This window comes from Ambystoma mexicanum, chromosome 8 (assembly GCF_040938575.1).
Source record: "Ambystoma mexicanum isolate Mex_15411 chromosome 8, UKY_AmexF1_1, whole genome shotgun sequence".
Taxonomy (NCBI): domain Eukaryota; kingdom Metazoa; phylum Chordata; class Amphibia; order Caudata; family Ambystomatidae; genus Ambystoma; species Ambystoma mexicanum.
Window position 1 is genome coordinate 1481449758 of NC_090929.1, and position 15566 is coordinate 1481465323.

Below are 15566 nucleotides of genomic sequence, written 5' to 3' on the forward strand. Positions count from 1 at the left end.
AATTGCAGTCACGCTACAGGTTCACAATAGCACCCAGTTCTTTCCTTGGTCACATCATTGATTGGTCAATGTGTGTGGGCTCACGTCCCACCCATGGCAGTATTGCATTTGATACTTGTTTGGGAAATTATCAAGAAAGGGGACCAAGGCCACCACCACTACCATTGAATACCTCCCACTATGCGAGTGTTTGTTGTGTTTGTTACTGTTTGATGGGGTGAATTCAGACTAAAGGAACTATTGTTCCATTTGGGTCCCCAAAGGTAACTACTCATTCACTACACAATGCAGTTTCTCCATGACTCGATTCCCGCAGCCCACACACTCAAGGATTATTTTTTCTATCTTTGGTCTATATTCTCTTCAACATAAGAAGTTAACAACATCATAAGTGCAATGCAGATTGTTTTTCAGACCTGATCGAGTACCGACCGTCAATGCTGGAAATTGACCAAATGTGCTCTGGGAAACCTTCTTATGGCTGGGGTGAGAGGAATGATCAGAGTTTTGTGCGCAGGGTTGAAGTGCAGAGCCCCAGCCAGTGTCAAGCACCACCTGATCTTCTCAAGGAATCTTATAAAGCACAGATTGCGGGTGGGAGGGTGGGTCACCTGTGGGAAGGACTGAATCTTGGTGGTTTGCATAAAAGCACACAGTATTTCCACAGGATTTTATATTTCAAATATCTTTGTGATAATGATTGAAACATGAAACCCTTCTGTGGAAGTAACCCAAACCCGGCTCTCTACTCATTTAGTTTCACAACACTCTGCCCAAGAGTAATATTTCTGTCTACCCAAAGCCTTGTATACTCATTTGGACAGTATTGGCTTATGAATGTGAGGCTTGGGCTGTTCTGCTTGAGTGGGGGGTAAGAAGGGAAGGGGGTGGGACGTAGCAGCAGGAGGTTTAGGCCAGAACTCCATGACAGCAAGACACATTTTGCCAGATCACAGTTCTGCTTTGTTCGTGCCCAATTACTTCCCTGCCTACCGCTGCAGAGCTAAGATTTTACTGTAAGAAAAAAGCACCATCTAAATGAGAAAAACTCTTTTATTCATAACAATGCATTGTTCTTTTATATGCCACGGAAATAAACATTTGACAACGTAGTAAAGAAATCAACCAGAAGTCGCTGTACACAATAAATACGGGAAATAACGACGCACCAAGTCTTTTCAAGTAACGCAGGATTATCCTTATCCATTCACAACCGAGGGATCGGAGAAAGATGAAAATCCAGCCCCATGCCCAACAGAGCAGTCTAGTCCAAAACTACGTTCCGGGCAACAAAACAAAGCAGTGCGTTCCCTTTCTCCCCGAAATAGGAAATGCAAATCAATGGCAGATTTAAGCTCTTATCAGATGGTCCCGCCTTGTTCAACAAAAAAATTGCAACAACCTAAAGACAAGTTAATCGACCCAATGTGGCTGCCACAAAATATTTATTTTGACGAACACTCAAGTGTTGGTTACACCTTAGAAACGAGCAACAGGCTTGTACAAATTGAACGCATAAAGGAGCCCTCTAGTTGGGTTCTGTCCCATCATGGCCAGCATCCTCATGATGGCAACACTTTCCAAACCCGCTGTACCAATCCTGATCTCTCCTCCCAACCCCCCCACACCCACAGTGACTACAAGTACAAACTTGCTTGGCTTGCCCATGCTCACTTTCCAAGTGCTACCATCCGCGTTCCACAAAAACTACCTGCAGAACTTTTGTATCCATGCAGTCCCAAATGCGGACCACACCATTGTACTCAATGTTGCCAACTGCCTGCGGCTCTCCATGAATGGGAGCCTTTCTGTGTGCCGTGAATGACCCCAAAATGGCAGGCCTTACTCCTCAGAGCGACCCTGCCCCCTCAAAAGATCCTCCCAGTACCAACACTGACTACAGTAAGGGCTAACACAGAATGGTTGGGACATGCCCATTTGGCCATGCCATACCACACCTGTGAACATGTCACTCGGATCAGGTTGTCCTCGCCCGGGCAGACTGGCAAAAGGCACATGGAAAAGCATAATCAGTTAGCCAGGCTCGCCCTTTGCCATGGCCCAGGCAAGAAGACACTATGCAGCACCGACCTTCTATACTCTGGTGTGTGTCTTGTTGCTATGGCCATCCACGTCTCCCTTCATCCCTCTTTCTTGCCCAAGTCAGATTTCCCCATATCCTATAGGTGTTAGTGCTCCCCTGTTTCATTGCACTCACAGGTTCTGTGTTCCCCCATCTCGTTCCCTGTGCTTAAGCTACAGTTCTATGGTCACTACGCGAAATGAGTCAATTTCAGAAGATTATTTGCACCAGGACTCTTGCGAAAGAGTCCCTTCAAGCAACGATCTCCAATCTCCGGCGGTCACTCCTGGGACCCCCTCGATTCTCCTTATTCCTAATCCAGGGGACACCCGCTGAACCCCTGTCATTACCCCATTCTCCCATCTGTTCTCCCCACCACCTCTGCCTGACCCCTCTCCCACCATTCGCCTTGTCAAGCCTACCACGCAGCTCTGCTGGCATGGCCCCGCCCATCACACTATTCTATGCATGTATGCAGAAAAGACATTGCGCAATGGATTACGTATGACATCCTTTTTCCGTAAGGAACACTGGGGCATCAAAGTCAAATCTGCTCCTCCCTAAGGCTGGTTCTGGGGGCCTCTTCCTTAAGCTCCCTGGGCTGGTTTGTAGTGCCTCCTCCCATCTTGTCCCTTTTTACCTCTTCAACACCTAGGGGGTCATTCCAAGTTTGGAGGCAGTTTAGCACCATGGCTGCCTCCAAACGCGGGTCCGGTCTGACTGAATGGGGACTTACCGGGTCATTCCGACCTTGGAGGACCCGGTAAGTCCCCATTCAGTAAACCATTCCCATTTGAGCCCCCCATAGGGCTCAACGGGAATGGGGAAGGCGCTAATAACGGGCCCGCAAAAAGCGGGCCTGTTATTAGCGCCCTGGTCCCTTAGCGGGACGTCCTTTGCGTGTCCCGCTAAGGGACCTCGGAAGAGGGTGGTAAGGGTTTACCGGCACCGGCATCCTTACCGGTGCCCGTAAACCCTTACCGCCCAACTCGGAATGACCCCCCTAGTCTTCTTTTGTGCTGTTTTAAATAACTCCTCTATTTCCACCCCTTTTGATTTCTAGTCCCTTTTAATCACATTACATTTTTGAAATCTAAAGACCGTGGCAATAGGGATACTAATGTCATTTTGTGTCATATTTGAAGTATTTTGTCCAAAACACATTTTCTCTATGTCCACCAAACAGAAATACAATGTTTGCACTGAATCTTTGCCGCTTCGTTTTTTGTTCTGAAAGCACATGATCAGGACTGTGAGACTCATGTTGCAAGTTACGAATACTTGCTTACAGTACAGAACACAGATTCTTCTAATGTATCACCACACTTCAGAGCTGAAGAACATGTATGCTTCATGTGCATGAGAATAACAATGATATGTAACAACACTATCATGCCCATAACCTTGTACTTTAAAAAGAAAACAAGAGTGGAAATGCTCAGGGTGAGCAGATGCAGAGTGGCACGGACGCCCATTAGAGGGCTAATATCTGGCGCAAATTAAGATATCTTAGCAGGCATGTTGCTGTTCTTGAAGGTGCAACCGGCAGTCATTCAAAGTGGTTTTATAAAAACATATTCAGGGGAGTGCAACTTTGATGCAAGAAAAAGCCAATTGTACTTTTATGTAATATTCTCTTTTAAAGAATATGCAATTCCTTACGTATGATTTGAAATTGAAATTAGCGAATGGTAATATGATAAAAAGACCCAGGTGGTTCATACTATCTGGCCAGCCACACTTGTGTCATCATTTGTCGCTTCAGATGCGTTGGACACATAGCATAACAGTCATCCTTATGACAATATGTTTGGCTTATTGGACATCAGCTTAAATACTGTCACTAGTAGTGCAAAGACTAGATTTGGTTTTAAACGCATGTGTTTTTTGTAAAATATGATTTTTAATTTTCCTTATGAATATATGTTGCACAACCATGAGTGGAGGTCTGGCCCATTTCACTCACAACAGTTTGTTCCTACTTTCAACTGAAAGGACACGATAGTCATAAAAGTATACCACATGCACAAGAAATTGAGCCACTAGTGTGCATGTGTCTGGGGGCATGGGGTGTTACATAGGCGGGACCTCTTCTTTTAAATATATTTCATTGGAGAGACAGGCAAAAGCACATTTTGGACAGTCGACAAATACATATCAGCATAGTATCTGCAATTTACAAAACCTTGCTCAAATAAAGTTTCTGATTGCATATTTCTTTAAAACAATTGTGTAAACTGAGTTTAAACTTCAAATAAGCAGATTTTGTATAACACGGCAGTCCTACATTGTACTGCCACCAAGGCAAGTCTATTTGCATTGGAGAGAGATCCCCTTCTGTTTCAATGGTAGTTTGACAAACACGACCTCTGCCCATCTCTGCAATCATTCCATGCCTATTACATAATGACTGCGGGACATGCACGACAATCTTACTTCTTACAAATCTAGGAGTAATCAGTCATTACTTTATCTTTTACACATTCAGGAGATGACGGAATCAGGGTGCACCACACGTGCACCAGTAACGAGTGGCCTTTTGGCAACCTTGTGTCCAATGCTGCATTGTTCTGTGCTGTAATATTTTATGGGATATGCTCAGGGCTGTCTGCGCCAAGAACATAGCAGCAACACTTCTGACAACCCATGAACACAAGTCCCAGCGGTATCCCTGGAGCGTACATGATTGTTCTGTGTAAAGAAATACTGTGCATGCAATCCCAAAATCCTGATTAGTACATCTAGCATAGCACTGTAGGATTCTTTGCATCAAGAGGCAACATACAGCAGCAATTGTTCAGTGCATCATCATTTCTGATTAACAATATATATATATTATATATATAGTAAAAATCAGGAGCTTGAATTACAATTTTGCATCATGGTGACCGTAGTACTGAGCTAAACTACCTCGTTACAGACACATTGTTCATCCATCACAGGTTGGCCTGGATGGAACATAGTCTTGATTTGTCACCTTTTATTTCTTTTGTGATTGTCTCTTGTGCTAATAAATACACTTAACTGTAACACAACTCAAACATGTATACATTCATATCTCAATTCTAGATTAAAGATGGAGTGTAATTTACTTCCTGAGTACGATTGGTAATAGCGTCCTCCAGCTCTGGTTGTGTCGAACACCCTTTGTCTTTTATTGGGCTCTGCACAGTACATTTAGTTCAGAACCGTATTTAAGACATAATGGAGTGTTTAAATACCAATGAATTAATCAGCAAAAATGACCTACCTCTTTGTTCGTTAACTTTCAACTAAAATATATGTAACAACTAATTGTCATAGGTCAGTAACCGTTTTTCTGCACTATGCCAAGGGTACATTAGAAGTATGCCCGATAAACACGTCTTCCTTCTAATAGGAGGATTTTAGGGCAATAGTCTACTACGACAAAGCGGGTTAGTGTCCCTATACTACAAACATGTATGATACTATATATAAATATATATATATACATAATTCAATTTGTATTGGTGGGTAGAGTCAAGCAGAATGACAGACATATGGGACGGAAAAATATAGTGAACTAATTTTCTCTTTTTTTCATTAGAACAATCCACAGGAGAAACTGGACGAGTTGGTGAAAAAAGAATGACGAAAAGAATATGTAAGACAACAAAAAAAAAGGACACCATGAAATGATTAAAGAAAGACAATTTATGGACGAAATAACGAATGAAAAATAATGATCAAAGAAACAAGAAAGGGTGAGACAAAAACAAGATCAGGAGAAGTGCAAGCAACAAAGAAAGGATACAAGGACAACAGAAAACATGTAAGATGAAAGAAATGAAGAAAACATCCCAAAATAAAGGATAAGAAAAGAAAAAGAAACCATGAAAAAATTAAAGCAGGAAAACAATGAACTGTCAAGCAACTTACTTGATTAGGTGTGTGGATATGATAATAGAATGAGTGAATGGTAGTGGAGTAAAATGTCGAGACAATAAGAGGAGGGCTGAATGAGTGGATTGCTAATACATTGAGTAAGTAGGGGGTTGATGCGTCAGTGATTCTGCATACTAGTAAGTACAAGAAAAAATGCACAAACAAAAGTGGTAAGAGTTAAAGTGAGTAAAATTGGATAATTGATTATGTAATATATCACTTGACCGGATGCCCAGAAATAGCTGGCAGAGGTCCCTAAATCAATTGTATTGCAAGTGTGTAATTGTATAATTCTTAGTGCGACTAGGCGAAAAGGCCCATTTGAATATTATGTTTGTGAGTGAGAGGCTAGGAGGAGAGCTAGTTGCCTAAACTAAGATACAAGGTCATGAATACATTGATTAAAGCATGATTCATTGTGTTAGATTATCATACAGTGCCATATTACAGAAAGGATGCACCACAGCAAGTGCAATTTTGCATAGTATGAGCACTGGCCCAGTGCAAAAAAAACTAACTATCAATGGATGTTTCGGGCAGTGCAAAACGTGCACTAGTAATCGTACAGAACAGTATTAGCACTCGGCCAAACATTGACACAAAAAAAAACATGCTTTCAATATACTTTTGGCCCAATACCAAGGCAAAGCGTATGCTAGTGCTAATACCATTCCGTAATAGCACAAGGGCAAACTTTCTCCTGGTGTAAAAATGAATTGAAAGAATCCGTTTTTACCTCCAAGGCAATTTTTGCCCTACTGCTAATGCCGTGAAGAAGTGAATTTGCACTGGTGGAAAGGTTCAGTAATCTGGCCTCGAAACCACTTTCCTGAGAGGTTGTGAACATACGGACCTGCCCCCCACAGAGGTAGTAAGCAACAGACGCGGGTCTGCCACTGGTTTGGAGAGGAAGCCGGTCATAATCTGTACACAGCTTTCATCCACCCAGCAGTACCAACATTTGTTTGTAGGTAAATATTTGAATTGTTTTTTTTTTTCTGAAACATCAGGTAGTTGGTTGATATCTTCACAATCTGCTTAGAATTCTGCATTTGTCCACCCCCTGAGAGGCCATGCACCCGATGCCAGTTAAATACTTGTAGGAAGGTTTTTCCTTGAGGAAGATTCAGAATTCGAAGAAACTAGGGGACTGTGTAAGTCCATTATTACTAAGTGGCAATTATCTATTTTCTGTTAGGCATGGTACACTATGTGCTATAATTTGTATTCTTGCCACGTGTTATAGGGCGGCTGGGGAATTTTTTAACACAATGCGATGCAATTTTTTGGGCTTTAATTACTAACTATCTACTATGGGAGCACATACTCCCCCAAAGACTAGTATGCATGTGTCTAATTTTTCTAAATAAATGTTGACTCTGTGTTGTGAGTATCAGTCATTTGTTTAGGGGAGGTTTTTTGTGCCATGATGGTTACAGCAGAGGCTGTGCCATCTTTGCAGTAATAAGAAGAAAGCATGAAGGAGTCCAACAAGGTTTCCTGGAATGGCTGGAAATAGAGGGGTTCACCCACACCCGAGAACGCCACTGCAGCTCACAACAGACACGGACTGCACGGGCCGCCTTCCCTGGTCCTGCAAGGAACCATGCCCCACCCTGGCCAGGCCTCGGCAGCCGCACTTAAAGCCCTTTGTTAAAGTAGACAATCTGGGTGCCTGGGCTTTTCTCATGGATCAGGGCTTGCAGCTCTGGCTCCAGTCCACTCACTCGCATGGAGCTGTAAAGGGTAAAAAGACAAAACAAAGGATTATTTTTAAAGGTCGGTCGGTGGGATCAGAATTAACTTGGTGGAAAAACTTGCCATATTTACTCTCCCCGCCCCCTTTCAGGTCATCCATTGAACTGGGGCCTTACCCCACTGCTTTGAATTGAAAGAAATATGCCAGCCGGCCACAAGCCTTCCGCTGCCCCTTCTCTTCTGGGCTCAGCTAACAAACACATCAGCCTCGTTAAGTGCCACCTCTATGAATACGCAGCTTAACTAAATTAAAATACAATTGGCTTGAAACTGGAAGCCCTGGTGTCTGCAAAGTGTGGCTCTCCAGATGCGAGACCACATAGACTTAAGTCAAGGATCTGAACACTAAGCAGCAGAAATCGCAAACATAAAAACACACATGAACAAGATAACAATTTCAGAGAACACAAACAACGAAACCCATGCAAACGATGACTAAATAGGAAAAAAAAGACAATGAGGCATAAACATAGAAATACAACTCAGGCAGACCGCCCTTGGTGTCAATGAGTCACACGTAATAAGGGGACGAAAAAGAAACCAAAGGAAGAGTGCATCAGATACAGGGAACAGGACAAATGAGGGAAAAACAAGGAGGAGGCAATATAACCAAACCAGACAAAGGCAACACCACCAAAAGAGCAACCATTGCCATGAGGAAATAATGCAAGCAAAAAGGAGAGCAAAAAAAGACCAAAGCGTGCAGGTTGACTACAACATTAAACAATTAACTGTCATTCCATTCAGTTGGACTTTACAAGCACGAATAGAAATAAAACATCAAAAAGAAATCAAGCGCAAAGAGGACAACAGAAAATCAAGAGTATTGTGTTTGGGCATTTCTTAGACTTGGGCATGGTACAGGCAATCACTCATTCCATTTACCATATATTGCCATTGTATTTTAATGACGAACCATCATTTGCTGTGCATTGCCATGCATGCGTTACTCTCGTTGCGTGGCATGTGTACCATACAGAAGTTGATGCAATCAAAAGCATTGGTAAGCGAGCCATTGCCAAGTGATGCCATCCACACCTTACGTATTGGCACCATTTGCCGTCCAATGCCAAGGTACGTACACCGCTGCACAGCTCATGACGTTCACCTTTGCCAAAGATATGCTCACTTCGCATGACAGTGCCACAGGAGAAATGTATTTCAAGCACCACATTTATTCCAACTTAAGTTCTATCATTTTTGTTTACAGGTTTACGTCACACCTCCCACCCCTGGAACCTACCCGGTTCCATTTTCATTTTTCTTTAGTGAAGACGTGTTTGTTAATGGTAAGAAAAAGGATTTTTCTTACTAGACATTTTAATGCTAAATGAGTATACCACATGTTCCTGCGGCAGGTGCCTTCATGTCCAGTTAGTCCAGCAGTGGTAGATTCCATTGAGGCTGGATAAGACAGCAGAAACAGAATGCATGTTACCTACATGCCAGAGTAAGGCTAGATGCCATTACTCACATGTAATAGGGCAGTACTATGATGCCAGAATTTCTGTTTAGCAGAGTAAGTTAGGTTATCTTTCATCTGCCCTGTAGGACAGCAATGTCATATTCAACTTCACCCACTTATCCCAATACACAACACTTCATAGACTTCGTTTATACAGTGACAGATTATTCCGTGAATAGAACAGTTATCAGCTTTCACTGTGCCAAGTTATCACAGCAGGGCCACATTCCATCCATCATACCCTGTTATAACAGCAGGGCCACATTACAAATTACCCAGTTGCCACAGTCGGGCCTGATTCTATTACGCAAAGTTAGCACATTAATGCCAGATTCCATTATGCCCAGCTAGAAGTGAATGGTGATGTAACATTATGCCCAGTTAGTATAGTACAGACAGATTCAATGTTTACTCAGTTATCATGGTAAGGCCAGATGAGCCGCAAAGCATAGAAAAGTTGGGTGGGCCCCCTCCTGTGCACCGAGGGTGCCGCCAAGGGTATACTCACCTGCTTTGACTCAAGAATATAAGAATACCCTCACAGGACCCCCTAAGGAGAGCCACTTCCAGGGGGCAGAGCCACTCGCAGGGCCGTTGGTTTGTCTTCAAAAGAGTGTTTTAGGGAGCAGTGTAGGCAGTCCAAGAAGAACACGCGTGTGTCCCTGTGCTACCCATGACTTACCACCTTCCCGCATTCGCCCAACCCCACTGCCTTTGAAAGCATGGCTGGGTACTTTGGGGGTTAGCGGGGTAGGTGGAGCCTTGCCCAGGCTGGGAAGACAAGCAGGGGAGTGCATAACACACTGCCCCTTTCCCACTGGTTTTAAGTCCGAGATGGGCACTGCAGCTCTGTTCTGCCCTGCGCACTGCATGCCTGGTGCCACTGCATTTGACAGTGAGGCAAACGGAGCATTGCAAAAGTGGAGAAAAGAGGTGAGGAGGATGGTGCGCCCCTCTCACGCTGCTCCCAATGGGTATCAGGTAATATTATCCCAACCAATAATATCGCCATATATATGGTCGTGGGCTAAGGCCATAGGCGATATTAGTGGGGATAATTTATGGGGTTATTGGGACCGGGGGATGCAGGGGTGATCCCTGCTCCATTAAATGATGGGGGTTGCGGGGGTGCCCCCGCAGGTTCCATGGCTAAATATCGCCACAAAAATATGGCGATATTTTTGTATGGCGATATTTTTGCATGAATATTATTAACACATGGAACCTCTCAAGGGGAGGGAAGCATGCACTTCCTTGCTGCATGCAAACAAGAGATTGACCGATATGCCACAATGTCACAAACCGTGCATGAGCCATGCACTGCATTACACTGCAAACCCCGAAATGACTGCACACTAAAATGCGCTGCCTCTTTGCCTGCTGTGCCATCAAAAAGACAAAACTAAAAAAAAAATCAAAGGGGCTGATAAAGGCCCTTTATATGGAAGTGTGTGATTGTTAAACATTGTTAAAATTGTCATTAGCTAGGGGAGGAAAGTGAGATGACCACATTTTCAGTCACTGAACCAACAGGACCTTCAGGAAGCTCCTACAGACCAAGACGCTCTAGGCCCAGACTACAACACTGCTTAAAAATACTGGACAGTAGGCGGTGCTACCTGGACAGTAGGCGGTGCTACCGGAAATCAATCTTTCAGTCCAATCAGAGCCTCATTCTGACGGGTGAACACATACACCCCCCTCCCCCCGCCCCCCCCAGCCCCATGCACGTTATACGTAGGAAAGAAGGAGAACAAGCCATACCTTTTTTGTGGGAAAAGTGCACAGCAAAGTGGAGTTGCAAACACCAAGCTGAAAGAAGGCCATAAAACAAATCACCTACAATTAGTAGCAGCATTCACTTGGAACAGATTGGGAATTTTAATTAATTAATGTGCAGGTTAGAAATGAATAACCTATTGACCAGAAAAGCCACATTAAGGAACACGCAGCCAACTGTTGTACTGTTACGTGGTCTTTGATTGGTTTTCTTTAAATAATCTTTCTCCCCACCGTGCAGCCAACTGTTGTACTGTTACGTGGTCTTTGATTGGTTTTCTTTAAATAATCTTTTTCCCCACCAGTTTATTTACATTTTCTAGAACAGCTCACAGTTCAGTTTACATAATCCCACGTTTCTGTTTAATATGACAACATACACGTTATACTTGCTCAAAAGAAAGAAGCACTTGACAAAAACAAATACGTACTATTTGTGTCAATACAGGTTAACAATATCCTTTCTATAACTTCGTGACTAAAGTCACATGAGGCAGAGGTGCCGCAAACTCCAGGCTTTGCGGCTCTAGAAAAGCCCATCAGACTGAACATGAGGTGAGCCTTGGGGTGGCAAGTGAGTATACGTTAAAGGCAGCTGTTTGTGCATCGGTGGTTGGCCAAGCAACAGAAAGGTTCCGTGGTTATCATGCTAGTGTCCTAGCTTTTTGGCACTGCATTCTTTTTTCCATCTTTTTATCATACCTCAAAATATTGCAATACATTTCTTGATCAACTTTCCGACTATGTTCACATTGAAATTATTCTTTTGGGTGATTTGAACTTCCTGAATACAATGTTATGGTCTGCTATGTTAGCAAAATATAATAAACTTTTTTTAGTTTCAATTTGACCCACTTAATCTCTCCCCCAACTACTTCTAAGGGAAAGGCACTTGATTTCATTATTGTGCCCCCCAATACTATCTTTTTGTCTACCTCTAGTGCTTTTCCACCAGACTGGTCTGGTAATTTGTCTGTACCCTTTTCTTTTACAGCGACTATTTCTAATACATTCGGTCAAGCTCAGGGCAGGAATTGGGGCAGAAAAAGACGGAGCAGCACTCAAGCAAAGTTTGTCTTGTCGGAGTGCTGCCCTGTCCGCAGGCTCAGGAACTCAGTAAACTCACAGATCTGCTCTGAAACCAATTTATCGTACGCATTAGCAAACTGCGCTTCACTGAGCAGACTGCTTTCAGAATGAGGCAAGGGTTCCCTCAAAAATGTTTTCCATTTCCATCACCGGTCAAGCCAAAAAACAGAAAATAAGCGGGCTTCATTTTTCATATAGAACACTATCGCTACTAAATGAACGTGCTTTTTCCTTTTAGCATTCCTCAGATTTTGTACTAGCCAACATTCAAACTTTGTAAAACTGCAGCTCCCATCTCGTGGAAGAAGGTACAAAAACCAGCTGTGGCTCCTTTGTATTCACATGAGCTGCAGCTTCCCCCACCTAACACCTTCACACTGGAATGCCCTACCTCCTACCATGAGAGGAGAGGCCTCCCTCATGACCTTCTGCAAAGCCCATAAAACTGTGCTCTTCACCTGAAGCTCGCCAGCATCTACATCTAAATGAACCATGCTCATATGTACAGGACATGTATCCTAATGTTTATGTTTGCTATTTTTACACAATGTATCACTGTTTTCTCCCCTTGTGCCCTCTCCCTGTAACTAAGCTCCCTACAGGTAACAGCGCCTCAATGCCCAAGGGCTGCTGTGCGCCATACACATTTAATAATAATAATAATGAGTTGAAACACAATAAAAGCCAACTTGGGAGAAGACCTTTGGCAGTCTCAGCGTACTGAGTCTAGCCTTGCTAATCTTCAGGCAACTAGGCAGCTACATAAACAAATCTGCTTATTATACGTCCCAAATACATTCTGCTCCTTATCATTAGAAATCCCTTTTTGAAACGTTACGTCATTGCGCTAATCCCATTCACCATACTACTCTACTACTTTCCTTAAATTATATATTTGTTGAATTTAGCAGATTATTGATCACGTGGACCTGATTTATGCTGAGACTCTTTCTCATGAAGTTTCACTTATTACTCCGCTTTTCAAAACCAGAGGGATACCACTCTCAGATCACTTTGTTGCGTGGTGGAGCCTGGGGCTTTATTTCACATTTTATATGTTCGTACGACATTGGGGGACAGGTTCTAAGCTGGTTTTAATAATTTCTAGCAAACAGATTGCAGATGGTACAAACTGGCCATGCAGCTCCATCTTCTGTGCTGCAGAGTGACGATTTTTTAACACTGAAACAAAACGGCTTTGCTTGTGGCTGCAAGTGAAAACTGAAGGTCCCTTTCACCTGGACAACAGGATTTTTAAACACTGACCCCAAAATCCGGCTTCATATGTGTATTTGCAGTTTAAATATGAAAAATGTACCGCTGGTAACATTTGAAAAGAAAAGCCCACTTTGTTTCCATGAAAAGGTTCCTGTCGGCCCAAGGCAAACCCTTTTGGCTTGTGGGTGGGCAAACTTCACAAAGAAATCCCCCACTGCAAGTCTGGATGTTACATCCCCCCATCTAATTACAACTGCAATAAGGTGTGTCCTGCTGTAGGTGTGGAAACCTCAGTGTTGCCCACACTTGCTGGCTCTGAAGGCAATGATAGCACGGCAGTTTCTCCTTGGCTGAAGCATGACCAAAATGTGTGAAAATGGGGTCTGCAACTTCAAAGAGCAAAGAACCAACTTCAAAGAGACTCATAAAAAACCCTGGTAACATGATGGCCCAGGGAGCCAGATGGCTGGATAAAGCAGATCTCCCATTTGCTGTACATACATATTTGCAATTAATTTAAAAGGACTACTATAACTTAGGCCTTTTTCCCCAGCAACCACAAAGCAGATTTTCTTCATTTATGTATCATTTCTTAGGTAATTTTCAGGTCATTTTGGAGATATAAAACATATTCACCTACGAGTTAGGGAACTGTAATGGCCAGTTAAACTAGGTTTCTGGCTGATCTGAAAATGTCCCGAATGTAAGAGTTGGCGAACTGGTGATGGCTAAAATTAGGAATATGGGTAAGAAATGACATGTTCATAACTATTACGCTTTCTGTGAAAATGGCAGATTAATTGCTAAATTGATGTGCAACATCGTGCAGACCTGGCTGTCGTTGTATTTAATTCCCCATGAATAACTGAAAAGGAACATATATATATATATATATATATATATATATATATATATATATATATTGCGGCAGTTGCTAGTAAAATTATTAAGTTTTGCTGCATAACTAGTTTTTGCCAAAAACATGACATGAGAACAAATGGGGCTTGTAAATTAAGCTGCCATATGACTGTTCCAGATTCTTAAACCAATCCATAGAGAGGGGCTGGAGTGAAGTGGAGAGGAGAAAGAGAAGGGTAACTGTCCAATCCTATTGTTTGACCTCTTGCAGGGTAGCTCCCGCAGGATTGTAAAATTGGTGGTGTCATTGCTGCTAGATAAGGGGGCCTGCACTAGGAGGAAGGGTCAGAGCTGCTGAAATTTATCATCAAAAGAGTGCTGCTTCAATTTACCATCTGACAGCTGCAAGGAAACACCAGATGAGATTACTGAGAGTGCATTTGGGTGGAGCTGTCTATACGCTAGGAAGGCCTAAAAGCTGACGGTGGATAGCAGGAGGCCATCCTTGAGAGTGGAGTGTCCAGACCCCTGCCCAATCTTTCTAGAGGTTCCTGGCATGCAGCTGATTGCCCTGAACATTAAACAGAGGCTTCTATTTAAGTAAAACGGAGCCCTGGAAAACAAAAGGTGAGGCAGTCTGCTTGTCGTAAATCCTTTCCCTTTATAGTAGTGGCAGGGGTGGGGGGTAGGAGGAACTGTGTAGATCTTTAGCATACTTAACTAAAAAGATGAATTGAATTAATTCCCCATTTGGTGGACACCACATAGTGATTTTTCTTGAAATTTGAAATTACCAAAGTTCACTTCCCAGTGTTTGCTTAAAAACTATAGGCTATAATTTAATTGAGTAATCATTTTTGTCCTGTTTACCCCGGCCTCTTTTAGGAAGAGGGATGTCTTTGTTCTTAAATGAGTCTAATCTTTTTGTCCAACTTCCCCCCTAACACAGGCCTTTCAGTGGAGGGGGGTCTGAAATCCGAAATGCCCCAAATCATTAAAATGTTTCTGTCTGACTTCCCCAACACAGGCCATAGTGGGGGGAGAGGGGATCTGAAAAACAAACCACAAAATCACCCCTTGTTTATTTTAAACCAAAAGTGTGGGTGAAAACATAATTGCCATATGTACTTGTACAAATCTTGAAATCCTACTGCTAGCCTTTTAAGCATGCAGGAAAATTGAAATTGCGCAGCACTACATCTATAAATGTATTCACTGACCAGTGCAAATTATGTCTTGAAGTGCAATTTGGATAAAGTAAAGAATTGTGATTTGTGTTCTTTTCAACTCACTTTTGTGATTTATTTATGTTGAGAAGTGTATTGTTTGTGCCACGGATAAAGTGGTGTTTGACATGTTCGTGCAAATTTATATTACATTTAATTTAAATAAATACAAATATATTTCCTG

At 42.7% G+C, this 15566-nt stretch overlaps 1 protein-coding gene across 5 annotated transcripts in view; it reads right to left on the reverse strand.

Annotated features, from left to right (window-relative positions):
- Positions 1-1035: 1035 nt before the first annotated feature.
- Positions 1036-15566, reverse strand: part of SFXN3 (sideroflexin 3) — a 163408-nt gene continuing 148877 nt past the window's right edge. For all 5 annotated transcript variants that reach the window (XM_069611651.1, XM_069611650.1, XM_069611653.1 and 2 more), the window contains 2 exons: positions 10977-11024; positions 1036-7726 (listed from right to left, as the gene is read on the reverse strand). In XM_069611651.1, the coding sequence (XP_069467752.1) occupies positions 7630-7726; positions 10977-11024 (145 nt within the window). In that variant the 3' untranslated portion in view covers positions 1036-7629. The remainder of the gene's footprint in view (positions 7727-10976; positions 11025-15566) is intronic.